At 36.7% G+C, this 20301-nt stretch overlaps 1 protein-coding gene across 1 annotated transcript in view; it reads right to left on the reverse strand.

The window, feature by feature from the left end:
* Nucleotides 1-1180: 1180 nt before the first annotated feature.
* The window catches only part of GUCY1B1 (guanylate cyclase 1 soluble subunit beta 1), a 43448-nt gene continuing 24327 nt past the window's right edge, over nt 1181-20301 (reverse strand). The window contains exons 6-14 of the mRNA XM_027635840.1: nt 14025-14255; nt 12484-12600; nt 11527-11660; nt 10539-10736; nt 8571-8808; nt 7584-7724; nt 6271-6425; nt 5828-5954; nt 1181-2487 (exon numbers count right to left, since the gene is read on the reverse strand). Coding sequence (XP_027491641.1) covers nt 2464-2487; nt 5828-5954; nt 6271-6425; nt 7584-7724; nt 8571-8808; nt 10539-10736; nt 11527-11660; nt 12484-12600; nt 14025-14255 — 1365 coding nt within the window. The 3' untranslated portion in view covers nt 1181-2463. The remainder of the gene's footprint in view (nt 2488-5827; nt 5955-6270; nt 6426-7583; nt 7725-8570; nt 8809-10538; nt 10737-11526; nt 11661-12483; nt 12601-14024; nt 14256-20301) is intronic.

Here is a 20301-nt window from a genome sequence, read left to right on the forward strand (position 1 = left end):
AGCCATTTGCATGAATTCTATCAATACACAACCACAGCTGTCAGAAATCCTGTGTCTTAAGGAGTCACCATTAAAGTTTTGGTAAGCTTGATGAACTTCAAGTCCAAATTGCTACTGTGTATCTACTTGAGTGAGGGCAGCCTCTGATGGTGTCCTGGGATGTGCTGCTGTCCAATAGTGAGATGATGAAGAAAGTGCGTGGCTTCCTTTCTTCATTTCCCATTCCTAAAGCTTTGGTTGGTAATGTACATCCTGCTCAAAGTGGATGGCTAATTGTACAAGTTTCGAGCTGGCTTCCCGCCAAGTCTCTGAAACTTGACAACAAGGCCCGCTTCCCAGAGAGGAAAGAGAAAAATGAACCAAGCAGCCAAAGCTATATCAAAAAAAATTATGTATTTTACATATAAGACAGATATATACAATGAGAATATTGTATACTATAACCCCAGAAACCCTAAATAGCTTCCTAAAAGGGAAGAGGGGGAGGGAGAAGGGAAAAGGACAAAATAGGACAAAAAGGGACAAAAACCAAACGAGTCTACACAATCTAAAAACCCGGTAACCAGCAAACTGAAGAACAGGCAAAATCTCACCACTACCCTTGAGAGAAGCAGGATGGCTGGACACGGTCCAGCACTCTCCCCTCACGCGTGGCAGATGACAGCAGTCACTGTAGGCCTCAGCTCCAGATAAGCCAGACCGAGACAGGGACCCACCGTTCTCGAACCTCGCCGGAAAGGAAGAGAGAGAGACGTCCCTCCCGCTGGCTTTATTTATACCTCCAGTTATGTAAAGGAATAGCATGGAATACTTCCGTGATCACCTTCCTGGTTCCTTCCTGGTTACAAGCTGGTCTCCAGGAAGGCCTAGAGTGAAACCATCACACTAATAATTTTTGATTGTTAAATATTGTCCAACAGTTTCAAAGGAAGGTATGCATTTTTGCAACCTTGTCTACTATTTTTGAAGCATTGATCCACTTTGAACATTACTTTAATCTGCAGATGTGATTCATTAACCTGAATGTGTGAGACTTTTGGACATTTGCAAATATTGGAACAATGACTCAATGATTTATTTAAATTTGGACTGCAAATTATTTTATGGAGAAAATACTTGTTTTGCATCAAACAATGAAATACCATTTTCTACCAAAAGAAAATCACAAGATTTCTACAGGTCAGTGGAAAAAATAATTTATTGCAATTTCTTTTGCACATTAACATGAAACATTTATACATATATATTCTGTGCTAATAAGGTATACTAATAGACAATTTTTATACACAAAGTAATTGCACTATCCTATTTTATAATGCCAATATTCAGAAATTATCAGTCTGATAAGAACAGATATTATTCACATAAAAATGCATTGTATACTGGAGTTATGGAAGATCTATGCATCCGATACGTTGTCCACTTTTACTAACTGTATCAGCTGATAAAAGACACTATGACCCTTTCCAAACTTTACATCCCTTAATTATGCCATGATGCCTAGAATATTACCAGGTCCTCCCAAGAAATAAAGTAAGATCATTTCTGAAAATTTGAGAGACCAAATCAAAAGGCAACTATGGCAACCATGTCCCGAGAGCATGCCTTCAATTCCAGAGGCTCCATGAGACAAGAATCAATGCACTACAAGTGGTCTAAAATTGTCCAGCAATCTATAATTAATATGACAATTCAATTTACTTAATACAAATCAATGAGAAATACATTGCAAGTGAACAGCATTTCAGTAGAAGTATATTGGCACATGCTTCAAATGGCAGAAAAACAACTGCCCCCTTTCAATACAGAAGATGTTTACAAAGCATCTACAAAGGGAAAACGCAGTATACTATCCAAAGAGAAACCTTTTTTTAACCAGGAATTTACAGTGCATCAAATGTTATTCACAAAATGAATGGGAAGCATGGTAACAGCAGAACTAAATCTGATAACAATATTTATACAATAATTTTCATAATGCTGCTTTAGGTATTGTTTTTAAAAATAGTTCTTTAGGTTCATTGTTCTGCCCATCAACTGAAACACCTATCTTTCCAGCAATGTCATCAATTCACATAACCACTGTACTTCAGAGAAGAAGATGATGATGTGAAGCATCAGATTGAAGTGGTTAGTTGTAGCGTGCATTCTACACAGATCCACTCAATATTATCCAGGGGTAGGAATGACTGACGTGCAAAAATGCATATCAAGAAAAGAAAAGCTTGAAATACATGCTCATAGCAGAGATATAACAATACCAAACAATAAGGACAAAAAATTAGCAAGCAAGCCTGGAGAAAAATGGTGAGTATGATTTCAGGAGAAGGGTGAAAGACAATGGTACCGCATGTGGCAATGGGATATAATGTGAAATAACATCCATAACTCAACCTTACTGCCAGGCACCCTATTTGGAGACAGTATTGCACCCTATCCAGATCCTCTTCCTCTTCCCTCAGTTCAGAAAGCGTCTTGATTTGTTTCCTTGAGTGCATGCAAGTAGAATTCAAGAAGTAAGGGACTTTCTTTGAAGCAACAACATGGTGAGTTAATGCAGTGACAAAATACATTTTACAACTTGCAAACAACATCAGTAAATAAAAAGAAATAAAAGCATAGGTAGGGCATGTATTTCTTTTGTATGTATTGTATGTAGGAATGTAACAATTCTTACATTCCCTGATGAACTACTAGCTATGAGATACTTTAATTTGTTCCCATCAGTAATGTGGGAACACGGTAGAAGAGAAAGATATTTCAAAGTGGGGAGGGAGGAAAAGTGCAGTCAGACATCTGAGGCTCTCTGCAAGATTTATTTTTTGCAACAAATCTGCTTCTCAAGAGAGAAGCTTCAGCTGAACCACTGTTAAAATAATAAAGATGGTAATAATTAATCTTAAAGCATGCAAACAAGTAGATGCAAAATGAGTAATTGGTCGCTGTTGCTTTTGTTCTACGTGTATTTTTGATGCAATTCTATTTTTTGCTGTATTGGTATCATGGAAGAGATATCTTAAACGGGAAAAAAATAAAGGACCAGCACTCCAAACCAACACTTTTTCTTGTAAATTAGGTCTTCCTCAGAAGTAACTGCTGCTCATGGTGACTGATATTAGAGCTGTCAACTTAGGAACTAAGTTTGAGGTGTGCTGAACTGTTTCAACTCTATCATTTTCTACAGGCTAGCAGAGCAAGAGCATATTTTAAGAATTGCTTTCACATCTCTACAGCAGCTGTAAGTATTTTGTCCTCTTTCCTTGCAATATATTTACTAGTGGTCTTCAGGGTAAAACATTATGCTGACAGATTTGCAAATGCTGAGCTAATAACTCTCTAATGGATATAATGAAAAGGAAAATATATCACTAATGTGCATCTATCCTAGATTAAAGATATTGGAGGCACAAAACTTCAAAGTAAAAGCCTAATCATCAAAAATATCTTCTGGATGATTCAAGAACTATTTTCATGTTTACTTCTACAAGCCACTTCTTGCAATATTCTGGACCTTTCTGTACAGAAACTATATGGTAAACTACTTTAAGGAAGTTTACCATATAGTTTCTGAATATATGTTAACATGCTATATTTATTATTATGAACAGTCCCCCTGAAATTGGTGGTATTGCACACAATGATACATTTGCATTCCAAAAAATTTCTGAAAAGAAAGCCATTACTACATCCTTGCATAAAGCAATGTGATTACTTTGAAGTAATCAAACATAAAAAGTTGGATATCTAATTTCTGCTTCTGGATTACAACTATTATGTACAGCCTATAAAGTGCCAGAAAAAAACCCATGAAGAGTACCTTCACAGGAGAAACTGCAAACAGTTCAGAAAATCTTAAAGGAGTAAAACTCAGTATATCTTTCTGTGTATGGACAGATGAAATTATGCAGAGAGTGAAAAAGAATTAAAAGATTAGAGGAGTATATTCTTTCACATTTCAAAATCACCTCTGACAAAATGATTATCAGTTCACATCACCACATCAAGGTATCTTTCTAATCTCTTATTCTCTGAAATTTAGTACAATTTAGAAGAGATACCTATGATGGGAGAAGTCCTTCTGACTGTTAGAATTACATCTATATCTTAATTTCAGAATTAACAAAAACTATCAAAATTAGAAAGACTTTTTGAGTGTACTTAAACTGTGAGTCTTAAGTGCTCCTGAAAATCAGGCTCACAGTATGTTTCTGTCAGGTTTATTCCTGCCCCCATGTCTCCCTCTATAAAGCTCAATTACTAGGTTAATAGTATTAACAAGTATCTCTCAGGACTGTTGTGAGGATTAACAAAACTAAATGTCATACAAGATCTCTGAAAAGAAATTGCAACATTTAAAATCCTAAACTATCTGAACCTGATATTCATATCAAACAGGTGCGAGGCTGAAACAAGGAAAATATCCACCTGACTCAGTACCTCTCTGAAATTTACATTTAAAATTACAATGTGCCCTGCTACAAATGATAGGACATTTACAATGCAGAAAAAAGAAGTGACAGGTGTTTAATTAAAGTATATTTTAAATACAACTATAGATTTGAAATAGTGATAGCCATGTGAAATTATAGTTAATCTTGTTGTAGAATAAGAAAAGTATTCTCAAAAGTGGCACCCAGAATATAATTAAATAATACATACTAAAATACAGAGTTAAAATGCAGAGTTAAAAGTACAGGCTCTCCCCTTAAGTTTAATACCAGGGGTTAATATTGGGAGTTACCACTAAAAATTCATTATTCATATACTTGGGTACCAGTGGTAATAAATCTGGATTAGATCTCCTAAAGAGCCTTAACAGTTTAACAACCTAAATTTCATTTTCAGAAATACATGAGTATTCAGACATATCAATAATTTCCTGTGACTTACAAGAATTATTTCAGCCAAGATAATTGATGACTTTCATTATTTTCTTCAACTGTATTTTTAAGATTAAATACATTAGTTTAAAACTCATTCTTTTTGTATTACTTTAGGGCAAAATTCAAGCTATGTAAATTACTTTTACCCATTTTTTTCCTCCGTGTTGACAATGGGTAGAATGTATGCACTTGCTCAGCTATGGCAAAGCAGCTGGCATACTGTAACTCATAAGTTTGTAGCACACTTGTGAGTCTAAATTTTGTTGGCTTTTACCGAGATTTTGGATAATACATGCCCAGAATTCTGAAACTGAGGTATAAGCTAAAAGACCACTCAGTGCTTGAAGAGCTTTACCCTACATCATTTTCAGAAGAGAATTTAGGCTAATATGTCATTAAAAGAAATAGTTTTCACCCTATATGTTTCTAAAGCAAGACCTCTACCATGCAACAGTCTCTGAACAACCCATCAGGGGTTAACAGATCACCATACTCATCAGCTGTGAACCTGCTTGCAAGTAGTTGCTGGACTATTGCCTAAATATTTGAAGGAACATTTATTCACTTACTGCAAGAAAACAAATGGTGAATTTTGAAGTGCTGATAACCAGACACGCCAGCTAAACAGAAATGGACATTATATTGCAAAATCTAGTACAGTAGAGAAATCTGTAAGAGGGAGATATAAATATTTAAACACTTGGCATTCCCTCAAGGACTTTTTGAAATCAAAAGTACTCTTTCAGGAACTGCACAAACTGCAAAGACAAATAATCAGGACTTTCAAGTGCTGTCAAGATAGTAAATAGTGTTGTACAAAAATCTTCATATTGTTTTAGGAAATATTTAGTTTTGCAAATGCAAATGGATCTCAGTGGTTTAGATTAAATTTGTAATATTTATGCCTTGTTTGAAAAAAATAATTACATTCTAGTTACTCATACCTCTGTCTCTGTACTCTTTCTGGACAAAAACCAAACCTGCATTGGTTCTTTTTTGCCCTTCATAGAAACAGGACCCCTGTACTCCAGATGGAACTGAGGATCTGAATTTTCTGGTGTCATAAGACACCTGAAATTGAAAGAGAAAACATGTAAATATACACACTAAATATACACATGCACACCACACAGTATCTAAAATATTAAACATACTACAGATATGTGAGCAAAATATCAAAAGATTCAAATCTATCTCTAGATCATATTTGCATACTGATAACTGTGTATCATAATGCAGTCTGCCATACAGACTGCATGAGAACTCACATACTTAAATAATGGTTGCAGAGTCCTGTCACTTTCAACTCCCAAAACACTTTGATGTTATGTTGACAAAGTGATTTCTTTTAAGAGGTCAGTACCCATAAAAGTAATACATCACTCACCTGTAAGTATATTCGGAGACATTGATCTTTCCCTTTTCTCCAGTAGTTTCTGTTCTGCTTGTTAGATTGACAGTATTTCCAAAGAGACAGTACCGTGGCATCCTTTGACCTATGACACCTGTGACTACCTCACCAGTATGGATTCCTATTGTTATCTTTAGAGAGAAAAAATAAAGTTTAATATTCAAAATTAATGTAATTAATCTGATGCTTCTGACTAAATGCAGGTAATATGCCATTTATTTCTACTAGTTTATTTTTCTCATGTGTCACTCCTACTTCTTCAAAGCCTTGCATTTTGTGGATTTTTGTCACATTTTTTTTTTACTTTAGTACACTGTCATGCCTCTGCCTTCCACATGAAAAATCAAACTCCATATTTTTCCAGCATGCACCATCCTGTTAATATGTACGGTGAAATTTAAAAAAAAGGTAGGAAGAGAGGCATACTCCGCAGGTCTATGTTTATTGAGTGCTTAGAAGCTGCAGAAATGGATGGCATAGGCCAAGAAAAAAAGATGTTTCTCAGAGAAAACATCATGGCATGTTGTGCTTGAAAGCTCATGAGATGGGACAAGGGTTTGGATAAGCTCATTCTTATAGCATATTACAGTTACTGTAAAGCCCCAATTCAAACCCTCTCACTGCTTTGTCCATTGACAGAGTGAAGTACACAGCTCTAAGCCAGATGTCAGAACAATAACATTAATGTAAATAGAAATACGCATCACGCTCATTAACCATTTTGCTCTCACAGCCTTCTCATGAGGACAGGTCAGTGTAGCCTGCCCGGTTCTGTATCAATGCCACAACACCTTCATAAAGTCCCACAATGGCTGAACTTCCACTAATATACACTGGTGTCAGTAATCATTGCTGTAACAGTCTGTGGAACTGTACTTCTCTTTTTAATGCAATATTTTTTCATGCTGACATGAAGATCTGAGGCATAACCAAAAATATCAGTTGGGGAATATTACTGTTCTGCTCATTGAATTGAAGAAGAGTCAACAGATTGTACTGGATGCACAATAGGAATTTTTTGATTAGACTGAAATGATCAGAAAACAGACATAAATGATGCGGACCCAACTCAGTCCTTTAAAAAGTAAAGCACAATTACTACATTTTTAGACCTGGGAACTGCACGTGTCACATCTACGTGTGACTTTTCATATTATTTGCATATATCAGTCTCAATATCTACCAAAAACAAAGCTTGCATGGACTGGGACTACAGCATTATCATATTTCAAAGCATTATCATCCTACCAAAGAATGGGTTTTTCATTCAAGCCCACATGTTTACTAACCTGTACAGGCTCACCATCTACTTGAACTTGGCCTGCTATTTCCATCATATCCAAAGCCAGGTGACAGATAGATCGTGCATGATGCATGCAAGGCTCTGGTAAACCACTCACTGTCATATACTTGTCCCCAACTGTTTCCACCTATTAAGACAGATATTTTTCAATTAATTTATTATCATGGCCCTTAGAGTACTAGAATGGATGTAGTGCTTCCTTCGAGATTGCTTGCCCTTTCAAATAGTTTCCCTTCCCTTTCATTCAAATCACCCTAATTCCTGTCATCTCCGCTTGTTATTGAAGGGAATTTATTGTAAACTCACAATGCAACAAATTACAATGACACTGTGGCTGTGTAAACATGAGTCTCTCTTCTGGTGTCTTCTGAATTAAACTGAGCTCTATGTTTTGACTCATACCCTCGATTCACATGTTAGAGGACACAAAATCAATTTCTAGTAAAAGGTAGGAATGAACTTTATAAATATAAACACACAAGCATACACATGTACCCATATATGGGAGATGTATATATATACATAAAAATACATATATATACCTACCTGCTACTAGCCACACTTGCAACTACACCTCATTCCTAACAAAGGAGTGGAATTCACATTGAATAACTGAATAATAAGTTATAATTTAGAATTAGAAGACTGAGGTAAATGGCTGAAAAACTTAAAGCACAGTGTCAGAAGAACCACAAACAGCTTCTATAAGTTCACATTCACTAAATGTGGAAGTAGATTTATATATCCACCCAATGGCTGATTGCAGAAATCCTACTGAGAATTAAGCCTATGTTCCTTCATACATTACCAACATAATCTTCTTTAGTTACCTAATATCAGGTAATACAGTTCAAAGAGTGAGAAAATAAATATTTTTTTAAAAAGCCTAAAATCCAAAGGATGGAAAATACTGACACGATAGTAAATTATTGAAAAGTAACAAATTAGATACTTCTAAAAATCTTATGCTTACCTTATAAACAAATGGATTCCTTCGTGAATCAGTCAGAATATCAAATCTTGTGTACAGATCATTTAAAAGATTGACAATCTTCATGGCTCCCTCTCCAGAGGCATGTTTACTACAAAAGGCATTGAATCCAACAATGCCACTGAAAAGAATGGTCACGTTGTCGTACCGCTTAGCTGGAACAGGACGCTTGTGTCTCAGCTCATTTGCCACCGATGGTGGTAGAACAGAGTACAGTAATCTAAACATGTAAGAAAAGAAAGGCACAAGCAAAACAGAAAGAATGTGGAGAAAGGTCTTTACAGCAGCACCCTTCAAATACTAACTTTGTACATCCCATAGGGTTTATATCACACTCCCATCATCAACGAGCAATATAAAATATGTTTTTTGAAGAATATGTTATTTGGGAAACAGGAACGGATCTACATCAGCATACCTAAAACCATGACATTTCAAACACACACTAATACACCTAAATTACCAACAAAATGAGACATACACTACTAATTCTTCTGACGTAATCTGTTAATAGTGTCTTGGATCATTTTTACTCATTTCTGCCATTTACTCAGCTCGTATAATCTGATTTTTCCCACAGAACCATAAAAACTGCAAAAAAGACCATGAAGAGATCAAACAGTTTTCCACCTCTGACCAATTAATCAATTTCTAAACGCTTCCTCTTCTGTTGAGCATGCTGTTTTTAGGATTTATAGTATGCTTTTTTAATTAATAGTCTATATGACATATTAACACTTGATCATATAATAAATTATGCAAATAAAATCCAAATCACACACACAGAGCTTCACCCTACTCTCATGTGTATTCCTTCAACTTTCTATCTGCCATCTTAAGGTCTGTTTCCTTCCTGACACAGCTAAGTGGACAAGCTGAAGATCTCCAACCATTTCTCAAATCTTGAACACCATTTTGTACACAGCCTCCTGCACAAACCCTCATTAGTTGCATTTTTGGCAAGCTCACTACTGCATGAGCTATAATTAGTGAATACCTTGGGCAGTGATATAGTAACTGACACTGTCTGTTCCAGCAGCTGCTAAGAAGGCTAGAATTCCTGAAGATAAAATGACTTTATAAAGCAAGCCAACAGGATTGAACAGAAAAAATACTTTTTAGGCTTCTTTTATCTCTGATTCTTCTGTCCATCCCTTTCAAGTATTTTTAAAATAATTTCCATTACTCACTACAGAAAAAGAACGTATCTGTCAATGGAATTCATACAGAGATGGAGACTATGTTTTATAAACAAGAGTCAATCATCAATGCCAGGCTATTTTTCCCACAAGCTTTTGTTTATCTGCCAGTCATCATTGAGTTGAGATGCCACAGACTAATGCTATGAATTTGACTTTATAGCTATCTGTAGAAATGGATTTGGGCATATACTGTATATATACATGCACATATAATGCATATAGTGTATTACTGTTATCTACTTATATCTAGATAGCCCCAAATTTGTTTCTACAGGTAACTATAAAATCAAATTCATAGCATTAGCCTATTGCAAAACTTCAGCTTTATACAGATGATTTTCAAGGTTTATATGATACATTTTTCTGTTCTACTCACCTGTGAGCATGGCAGTGCAGAAAGACAAAGTTGGTTTACAGAACTCTGTCAAATAGCAGCATTTGGGCATTCATCAAATTAACCTTGGCTACAAGGACTGGATATAGGAAAGTTTCCAAAACTATTTAGATAATTTAGGAATTGTCAGTTCACTTCTTATAACTTTCCTTATCAGAGAGGGAGCCACCAAAACACCTGTGCCTAGACTGCGGGTGACATCTGACAAATAAAATGTTCTTTCTTGACTCCAAAACTTTGAGCCGTGATTCTGTCTTATATTCCTTCCAAGTTTCTGTTATTTTTTGAAGAAGGTAGCTATGAATAATATATTGCTTTGAGTGTTTCAGCTCAAAATTGGGATATGGTTCTTACGTGTCTGTCTTTTTCTTTTCATCTTCCAGCGCCCGCAGTGTGTGCTGCAGTCTGTCAGTGAGGATCTCAAGCTCTTGAGTCAGTTTATACTCCTCTCTGAACTGCTCTCCCAAAAGAACCAGATCACGGGTAGCATCATGCAATGGAATATCACTCAGATATAAACCTCTTCTGGTTAAATCATCCAAGTTCATCACACTGCAATGTGGAGAAATATATAATAATATGACTACAATTAAACTTGCCAAAGGAGCATTTAAAACTCAAATGAAATCAGAGGCTGCTGAATAACAGATAAAAAGACTACAGTTCTGAACCTGTGATGAGCTGTACAACATATCCTTTCTACAGAATACCTTATTTGTGATCATTCATGTCAACCCATGGCTCTTGATTTTCGCATTTAAATATAGAATTCTCATTGATGAGTTCCATGAACATATCAAATGTACATCCTTTACTACACAGATAAAAGTGAGATTATGTTAAGATAACCTCTTCTCTTTGTTGTCATCCACTCTCTCCCTTTTACAGAGGAGATTAATGTATCATACCTGTGTAATCCAATGTGATAGTTTAACATGCTCTTAGCTAAAGAATCCTTCCATTCAATCCCCCGTTCCAACCACTTCATCACTACTTTATTACATTAAAACTACTGCAAAAATATATGAATCCACATAGGAAATAAAATTGTAATATATCTTAGCACTCTTCAACTAAGAAACACAGGATAAAGCTTGCAAAAAATGGAATCATGAGGAATTAACATTTGTACAAATGGGCCAATATTTATATTGAGTTATTTAATAATCAGTCAAGTTTTGATGTTGAAATGCTCCTCCCTCTTCTAGTATAAACACATCAAAGCCAGTTAAATAAATACTTGAACCAATTAATTTCTGTAGTACTACTCTCATAAGAATTCTTAAAATGAGCCATTGAAAATTGAAGATCAGTATTATAGAATCCTTTAAGTTTAAAGTACCTTGGTGAACAAAGAAAGAGAATGCTGTCTGCTTCAGGCAAGTAGATCATTTGCCCTTTCAGGCGTAAGCAGCTGATTTCTGTGCCAGTCAGTTCATCTTCACACTCCAGCTTTTCCACATCCAACAGCCCCTCCTGGTGATGAAAGTCACAATTGTATAAGGGCAATAGTGTGTTATGCACCAGGTCAAGTGTGTAAGTGCATTCACTATGAAGGCAGTCAGAACATTTGGAATAGACTTTAAGCCTACATTAAAACTCATCTAATTTCTCATTGGAACACCATATATTATCCATACTTTAATACTGTGATTTGCTACCTCAAAGACACAAAGCATGGTATCTTTCTTATGTTATTTTCATAACTTCTTGTTTTCTTCTACGTTGTTTCTTAGCAATAGTTTGACAAAAGTATTGCCTATTCTATGAAGTTCTATCTGTGCCTGGGAACATCTCCAAGAAATCTTGTTGGTTTCTCTCAGGCACAGTTTTCTATAAATAAACAGGCTCCTTGATGTAGGAAGTGCTACACTACATGATTCATTTGTTCAGATCACCTGCCTCATCTCCTGCCCTCTCTAGAGAAAAGGAAAAAAACTTGTGTGTGAATGTAGGGGCCCAAGCAAGAACACATTTCATATTTGTCTCTTACATTATTATGAAGCAAAAGTAAATGTAAGTAGCTTTCTACATTTTCTTTGGTACAATGACATATAATGGATTGGACCCTTTCAAAGAAAGAATCAGACATGAAGTATATTTAATTCACCATTCCTATAAAGCATTCTATGTAACAACTACACACATATTCATACCTGTGACTTTCTCTTGGCTCAAGACTCAAAAGGGTCTGAGCAGAGAGAATTTTCTCTGAAGACTTCTGAGTTTTTGGCACTTCTTCTTATCTCTTCAAAGCATACTTACTGAAAGAAAAGCCAGGGAAATATTGTCTAGTTACCTTAGTCCTCAGTACAAAGACTGTATTGATATGTGAGAGGATTCCATGGAAACTAATATCAATATGAGGCCGGACCAAGGAGAAAACTGACAACAAACTGCAATTTCCTGGCTGCAACTAGAATATTAAAAAAAAAAAAAAAAGACAAAAAGGATTATTATGTTTTATAATAAAAATATACATGGAGTAATTATACTCAATTTGCTTAGATGACAAAACTGAATGGAAGAGAATATACACTTTATGCATTTCTCCACTAAATCACAAGGTGTTTAAGTTATGGATTTTACACTGGAAATATCCTAACTTCAAAGTGCAATTCTAGTCTGCAAGATGACTTTGTAATATTGTGTTAAACTATTACACTTGTTATTCGTTAAACCTTTCCCATTCTACAGTAAAAACACTTTCCAGTGTTTCCATCCTAAGTGACCTCCTTCATACTCCCCTTTCAATGAGCCACGGTATGTAAAGCATCAGCTCTGATAATACGGATTCTGACTGCCATCCTCAGTAGTCTGAATAGGTATAGCTGTTGAGAGAATGCCTTCGGGAAAAATCTGGCAGAGCTACCTACAAAGCTCTTTTTTTCGAATCTTTCTGGAAAATTCTGAGAGAAATCACCAAAAAACAAATTCAGGAAAAAGCTAACAACGTAAAAATGCATTTTAAAACTACATCAATGATTCAGAAACAACACAGTATATGCAGCATTAGTCTTTACATACTTGTAAAGAAAATTTGATGGTTTGTCATCTTCTCTTTTGCTTTTCTCCTTTTACTGCTTTTACCTGTTGCTTATTTTTAGAAGCACTGTCAGCTCTCAGAAGCCAGAACTGAGGTATCCACATACATACAGAATATAAAATATTAAATGAACCTCTGAGTACCCTTTTACTGTAAATAACCAGAGGATTTACAGCAGCAGCTGCATTCAGTTCAGAACACGCATATATATATCACAAACTTTGTTTGGCTTATCTTAGTTAATACTGATGCTTTTGATGCACAAGTTAAGAAAGTATGACACAATTTCTGTTATTCTGCTCTTTAGTTATCGTGCATCTGATATCTTAAGTATTTGAAGGCATTACTGTCAAGTAATACATATAGAATCTGTACCTGCTGCTAAATTATACAGCAGAACGGGCAAGACCATTATCTTGAACCCCAAGCCAAGTTACACCATCTCACATCCACTTTAAAGAGCTATCTGCCACTTTCACAGTATATGTAGCTCGGAGTGAGCTAAGAGAAAGAATCAGTTGAATTGTGGGGATGGCCAGATTTTCTCTGCTCAAGCTTATTCTCTTACTGCACATGGACTCAATCATAAAGAACAGAGTTGTTGTAGAATCAGGGCTATTTTCACAGTCCTTAATCAAACAAAAGAAACACAATGCAGCAAATATTATACACTTACATGGGAATTCTGTTCAGACAGAGAATTCTAAATCTATTTTATTAATCTTTATAATTAACCTGTGAAGCATCCAGCATTATGAATCTCTATGACTATCCATGCATGCAAATCATCTAACCTGTGGAAGGACTCTGTATATAGCATTGCCACACTGCGTCACCACCAGATCTCTGTCAAATATTATGTGGAAAGGAAAGGCCTTGCAGAAAGTATAGGGACTGATGCGAGACTCTTGGGTACCGTTTTCTTCAAATCTGTCAAGGTCTTCATAGTAGTCCTCTTCTTTAGACTCTTTCTCTTCAATTAAAAATTGAATGTGGTCACACTCCTCATTTCTCTGTTGAATAACCTGGAAAAATGAAGGAAAAATGAAAAACTGAAAACTACTACTCATTAGTAACTGGAATGCTACTATGAAGACAGGAATGTATTTAGAGCAGAAAGATGAATTCAAGAATTATATTTGCATATTGAAAAATACTGTATTATAATGAAAATTTCTGATTTTAGAATCTTTATATTTCCAAGTGAATAAGTATGCCTTTGCTTAGCCACAGTTGCTCTCTGCAAGAACAAGATATTGAGATCACCCAAATACAATGTATTAAGCCTGAGTGAAATGCACATTCTGAAATCAGGGGTCAAAGCTCAGGTTATGCTTGCTCTTGGCACTTACCAGAAAACAGGATGCTCCCCTTCCCTTGACCCTGTGGTGAGTTTTGAATTACACAGATCACTTGAATTCTTATTTTGATCAAAGCTGTTTGCAAGGTTTGTAACACAACAGCAAACAGTGCTGACCAGAGGATGGGCATTTCACGGACAGCAAAAGGAAAGGTAGCTAGAAGAGATGTTTGAATATACAGTCCTTACATATTCCAGCCCACTGTAAGTTCAAAGCCAAAACACAAAACTAAAAGCAAGCACAATCTTCTCTGGGCTTTATTCCATATTAACTGAAATCATAGCAAAACTAGAGTCATCTACTTTGGTGGAATCTCAAAAAGGTGTCTTCAATACAGCATTTCACACTTCAGTAATTTTACTCAAAGTTAGTAAAAAATATGAAATTAATAGGGATTATTTCGTTTGGAGTGAGAGTCATGTATTGCAGTATAATTAAAGCTAATAACTAATAGAATAACATAATTTACCTTGAGAGGCCAAATTCATTTCTTTTCATGTTTAATTAGATTTAATGACTGGAACAGAACAATTCTACTTACACAGTATTGTTTAGCAGCAAGTTTCTGGAACATGTTGCACTTGATTCTACTTTCAAGTAGAGTCTGATCTAAAGCCACTGAGGCAAAAAAAAAATTTCCTCAAAATCCCTAACGTATCCTGATTCTGCCCTTTAAATATAGTCTTAACCAAAGAGATTAACAGTTACAATATGAAAACAGAATGGATATGCAAAAACACTGCATTTGATCCCTAAAATGTTTAGTTTATTAAATATTTCTCCTCCAAAAATGTCAGAAACACTAACTGATGGGTTGGGGAACCTTTATGTGGTCCTATACAAATAGAGTAGTGTAAAACAACAAAATAATATTTTATTGTGAAATTATGCCTAATTTAAGGTGGCAGTCTTCTTCGTTCTCCTATTTGACTACTCATTTGAAGGAAAGAGATGCTTTTCCAGAGGACAGTTCAGAGCAGAAGCCTGATTTAGGTGCTCTATAGCCATGTGCTGCATTAGTCTCCTCGTTCTATTGCACATGTAAGTAACTTAGAGAAAGATTAGCTACTAAATTTTCCAGGTCATCACAGAATCACACAATCAGAGAATATACCAAGTTGGAAGGGACACACAAGGATCATTGAGTCCCTTAGCCCTGCACAGGACCATCCCCAAGAGTCACACCATGTGCCTGAGAGCATCATCCAAATGTTTCTTGAACTCTGTCAGGCTTGGTGCTGTGACCACTTCCCTGGGGAGCCTGTTCCAGTGCCCAACCACCCTCTGGGTGAAGAACCTTTTCCTAATATCCAACCTAAACCTCCCCTGACACAACTTCAGGCCATTCCCTCAGGTCCTGTCACTGGTCACCACAGAGAAGAGATCAGTGCCTGCCTGTCCTCTTCTACGTCATGAGGAAGTTGTAGACAGCAATGACGCCTCCCCTCAGTCTCCTCTTCTCCAGGCTGAACACAGCAAGTGACCTCAGCCGCTCCTCATATGGCTTCCTTTCAAGGCCCTTCACCATCTTTGTTGCCCCCCTTTGAACGTTCTCCAATAGTTTAATATCTTTCTTACATTGTGGCACCCAAAACTGCACACAATATTCAAGGTGAGGTCGCCTCAGTGCAGAGCAAAGCGAGACAATCCCCTCCCTCAACTGGCTGGTGATGCTTTGCCTGGTGCCCCCCAGGACACAGTTGGCCCTCCTGGCTGCCAGGGCACAATGATTCATATTCAACTTGCCATCAAAGGGTCCAGGACCCCCAGGTCCCTTTCCATGGCACTGATTTCCAGCACCTCATTCCCCAGTCTGTACAAACATCCAGGGTTGCCCCATCCCAGGTGCAGGATCCGGCACTTCCCCTTGTTGAACTTCATATGATTGGTGATTGCAAAGATGTCTGTTTTCTTTACTACTTCTTTTTTATCCTGTTTGTAGATAGGTGTTTTAAGTGCTTTGCTATTCTCCAGTTATGGCATGGTTTTCCATGTGTTCCTCTTCCTTTAAATCACTATCCTTGAAATTGTGAGAGACAATGGCCATACTGAGGATTAACAGAATGCAGTTAGAGTCCTAATTTTTACTTCCTGTCACTCATGCACATTCCCACAGGTTTTAATACTACTGTTATTGTAGCCAGGGATGGCTGGGATCATATACAGAAACTTTTTTAGAATTGTGTAGAATTATCTCTAGAACTGATCTATGCTTCCAGGTAATTTCCAGTCCTGGATCTTACTTCAAAGTGTTGCTTTATGAACTATCTAATCTTCTATCTTATGATTTCATCCACTTCATCGGCAAATTTAAAATAAGCACTTCTGGCCTTTAACGTAATATATTACATTCTGCCTCTTCACCCTTGCACCTGTAAACCCAGCCTAACTGGCCAGATATTTGTCTGGCATAAAGATCTCCACTGGACACTCTGCTAAGCTTAACTAGAATAGAGCTTACCTATTGTTCCATTCTGCAAGCAAAGTTTGCAAGCCACAAAATTTCAGTATCATTTAAATACTGTTGAAGAAGCCTTTGATAAATGCTCGACAAATGAAAGTTCAGTGACAGAAGCAACAAAGCCAGCAATCAAGTCTAATTCTTCCTCCCCCGCAGACTTATAGCTGGTGAAGTGACATCAGTTCACCACATAGAAGAGCTCAATCACCATAGTAACTGCAGTTAAAACTGAAGGGAGAAATCACTCCTGGTTTCAAAGAGAATATATAACATCAAACTGCTAACCTGCCTGTGCTTTCCAGAAGATGAATCTTCAGAGTTTGTCCTTGGTTAATCAAGTGAAAAGTCACACTGATATTTCAGGGAAGGGCAATATAAAGAAAAGTTATTTTAAAGTGACTGTCATTTAATGTATTTGGTGAGCTACACACAAGATATTAAATCTGCAGTACACTGTGATACAGTATGTATAATGAACACATGCTATCTGTTAAACTGCCACTGATGTGTCTACAAGACAAGACTCAGTTCTGTGGATCTGAGTATATCCCCAGGACACACTCATATCTCATCATGGAAGGACAGAATGTCCTTCGACAGGGATCTTTTCACATGAAATTGTGAAGATTAATACAAAATCAGGGAGGTTTTGTCATTTAAAGGTCAATACAGGATGAAATTCTTCATTTCTTCTTATCAAAATTGACTGTGCAATGCTACTTGACAAATTTCACTGCAGTTGTTTCAGAATGATCTTGAGGCAAAGCAGTTCACTGTGGAAATGGCACCACTCTTAGTTTTGCATATCCAAAGTTAAAACTGGGGATGTCTTCACATGGCAGCTGGTTTCAGTGCAGACTGTCTCACTGCACCAAATCCCCAACTCTGGAGACAGTGGAGTTTCCAGCTGCACTTGTGTTAGAATTAGAGACTGATCATGCTCCATCAATGACTTATTGTCATACACAACTAGCATTTTAATGTGGATCAGTACTGCTTGTCCTCCATGACAAGTACCCAAGTAGTTGTGAGGTCAGTGCTCCAGCTGGTCACATCTTGACTTTGTTTCTTATATTACCATTACTAATTAGACAGTCTGAGATTACCATCTTGTCAAGACTTCCCCTGATCTTTTCTCATTTTATATTGTAAAACATCTTCCCTGTGTAAAAGAAAGATTTTAACAGTCTGCTCTCAGATAATAACAAAACTGCAGAAGTGTGTTCTCCCAACAGATATTCGGACTTTGTTGGATTATGTACAACACTCTTTTCCGATCCATACCATTAGTAGCTTTGAGGGAAACTCTGTTCTAACTTCACCTTCACAGGTCACCCTCATTTATACACAAACAACCTCTCACAAGTGAAGCAAGAGAACGCATAGCCAGTAGGCTGCTAACAGAGATCTCATGACAAAGTTCATCACCAGCATCATGATGATTTTTTAGTTATCATACTGAGACTACCAGAACATGAATATTCTTAGTGTGTTCTCAAAGGCAACAACAATTCTTGAGACAATACCTTCTACAAAAATTATATAGCCTTATCTCTATTTGTCTAAAAATGGATTACCATATCAGGGAAGACAAGGCAAATTGGATTTGAATCAAATAATCAATTAATGTCAACTTGGGCTTTTCTGAACTATTCAACTACAATTTTGAATGCAAGTTCAAACCAAATTGCTTTCTTTCCCATGCTAACAAAGTTTAACAGAGACAAACCTTTTTTTTCCTTGCCTTCAGCATACACATACCCAAGGTGTTAAAAGGCACATTTCCTGGAAAAAGGAAGCCCTAATGTATTTTAGAAGAACACATACCTCTGTGTGTGTGTGTGTATAAATATGTGTATATATATATATGTGTATATACAAAATTGTTCTGTGTGAAACTGAAGAAAGGTGATACATTTTCTATTTAGCTATTTCTCCACCTAAAAAAACAATTTGGGACAAAACAAAAACAAAACATTTTTCTCCATATTTATTTTTTCTCTTGTGATCATTATGATTCCTTAAGTTTTCACTGCAGGTTGAGGTAGGTGATCCTCACACCTAGAGTGCTGTGTCCAATTGTGGGCTCCTCAGTGCAAAAGAGAAACGAAGCTACCACAGGGGGTCCACTCGCTCCAGCAAGGGCCACTAAGACAATCAAGGCACTGAAGCATCTCTCAGAAGAGGAAGGGCTGAAGAGTTGGTACTGTCCAGGCTGGAGAAGAGAAGGCTTGGGAGGAGCTCAGCCATGTGCACTAATACCTGAAGGGAGGGGACACAGAGGATGGAGCCAGGCTCTCTTCAGTGGTGCCCAGTGCCAGGACAAGAGGCAATGGGCCCAAACTGAAACAGAGGAGGTGCTGTCTGAACACCAGGAAACACACTTCTACTGTGAGATGGACTGAGTGCTGGCACATGTTGTCCAAAGATATTGCGGAGTCTTCATCCCTAAAGAGAGCTGAAAGCTGTCTGAACATGGTCCAGAACAAATGGCTCTAGGTAGCCGTGCTTGAGCAGATGGGATTGAACAAAATGACCTCCAGAGGTCCCTTCCAACCTCAGACAGTCTGTGATTCTGTCTAATCCATGAAACAAAATCTAACCACTTAATGAAACAAAACCATTATTATTGGAAACAATAAAGGTCTTCTGCCACCTTCACAGAGCCTTGTAATATATTAGACAAATTCAAACAACATTTCATGAAAATATAGACTTAAAAGCATGTATTCTCTAAAGGAGATTTATGTAAGCATTTGCTCTAAACAGACAGAGAAGAAAAGTGGATAATAAAGTATTAACTATCAAATTGCAGATATCAACTTCACAATAATATAAAGAGAACTGCAGAACTTATTGTGTGGATGTAAATGCTTTGGATAAAGAGATTTGGAAGGACAACTCAGGACTTAGAAGATGACTTCCACAATAACATCAGAAACTTTGGGTTAGGCACTGAGTTTTTTATCATTTCAAAAAAAACCCCAATTCTTCCTTAGGTAAAATTCTAATTTAAGTCCAACACAAAAATTTTAAAGAAGAGGCATTGATTGGTCCACAAAAACTGAGGGGATGAAAAGCAACTCCACGGATTTCCTGTGCTGTGCTATTTCAAGCAATGGGTTACTAACAGACTAAAACACAAAAGCATTAATTTACTGAATTATGAGGGAAAGCATAGAGATGAAAGAAGTCTGTAAATTTTCTTCTCCCGTTTTCATTTTTTTGAACAATAAAACTACCCAGTTT

The sequence above is a fragment of the Corapipo altera genome, unplaced genomic scaffold, assembly GCF_003945725.1.
Source record: "Corapipo altera isolate COAL_440 unplaced genomic scaffold, ASM394572v1 22b, whole genome shotgun sequence".
Lineage (NCBI taxonomy): Eukaryota > Metazoa > Chordata > Aves > Passeriformes > Pipridae > Corapipo > Corapipo altera.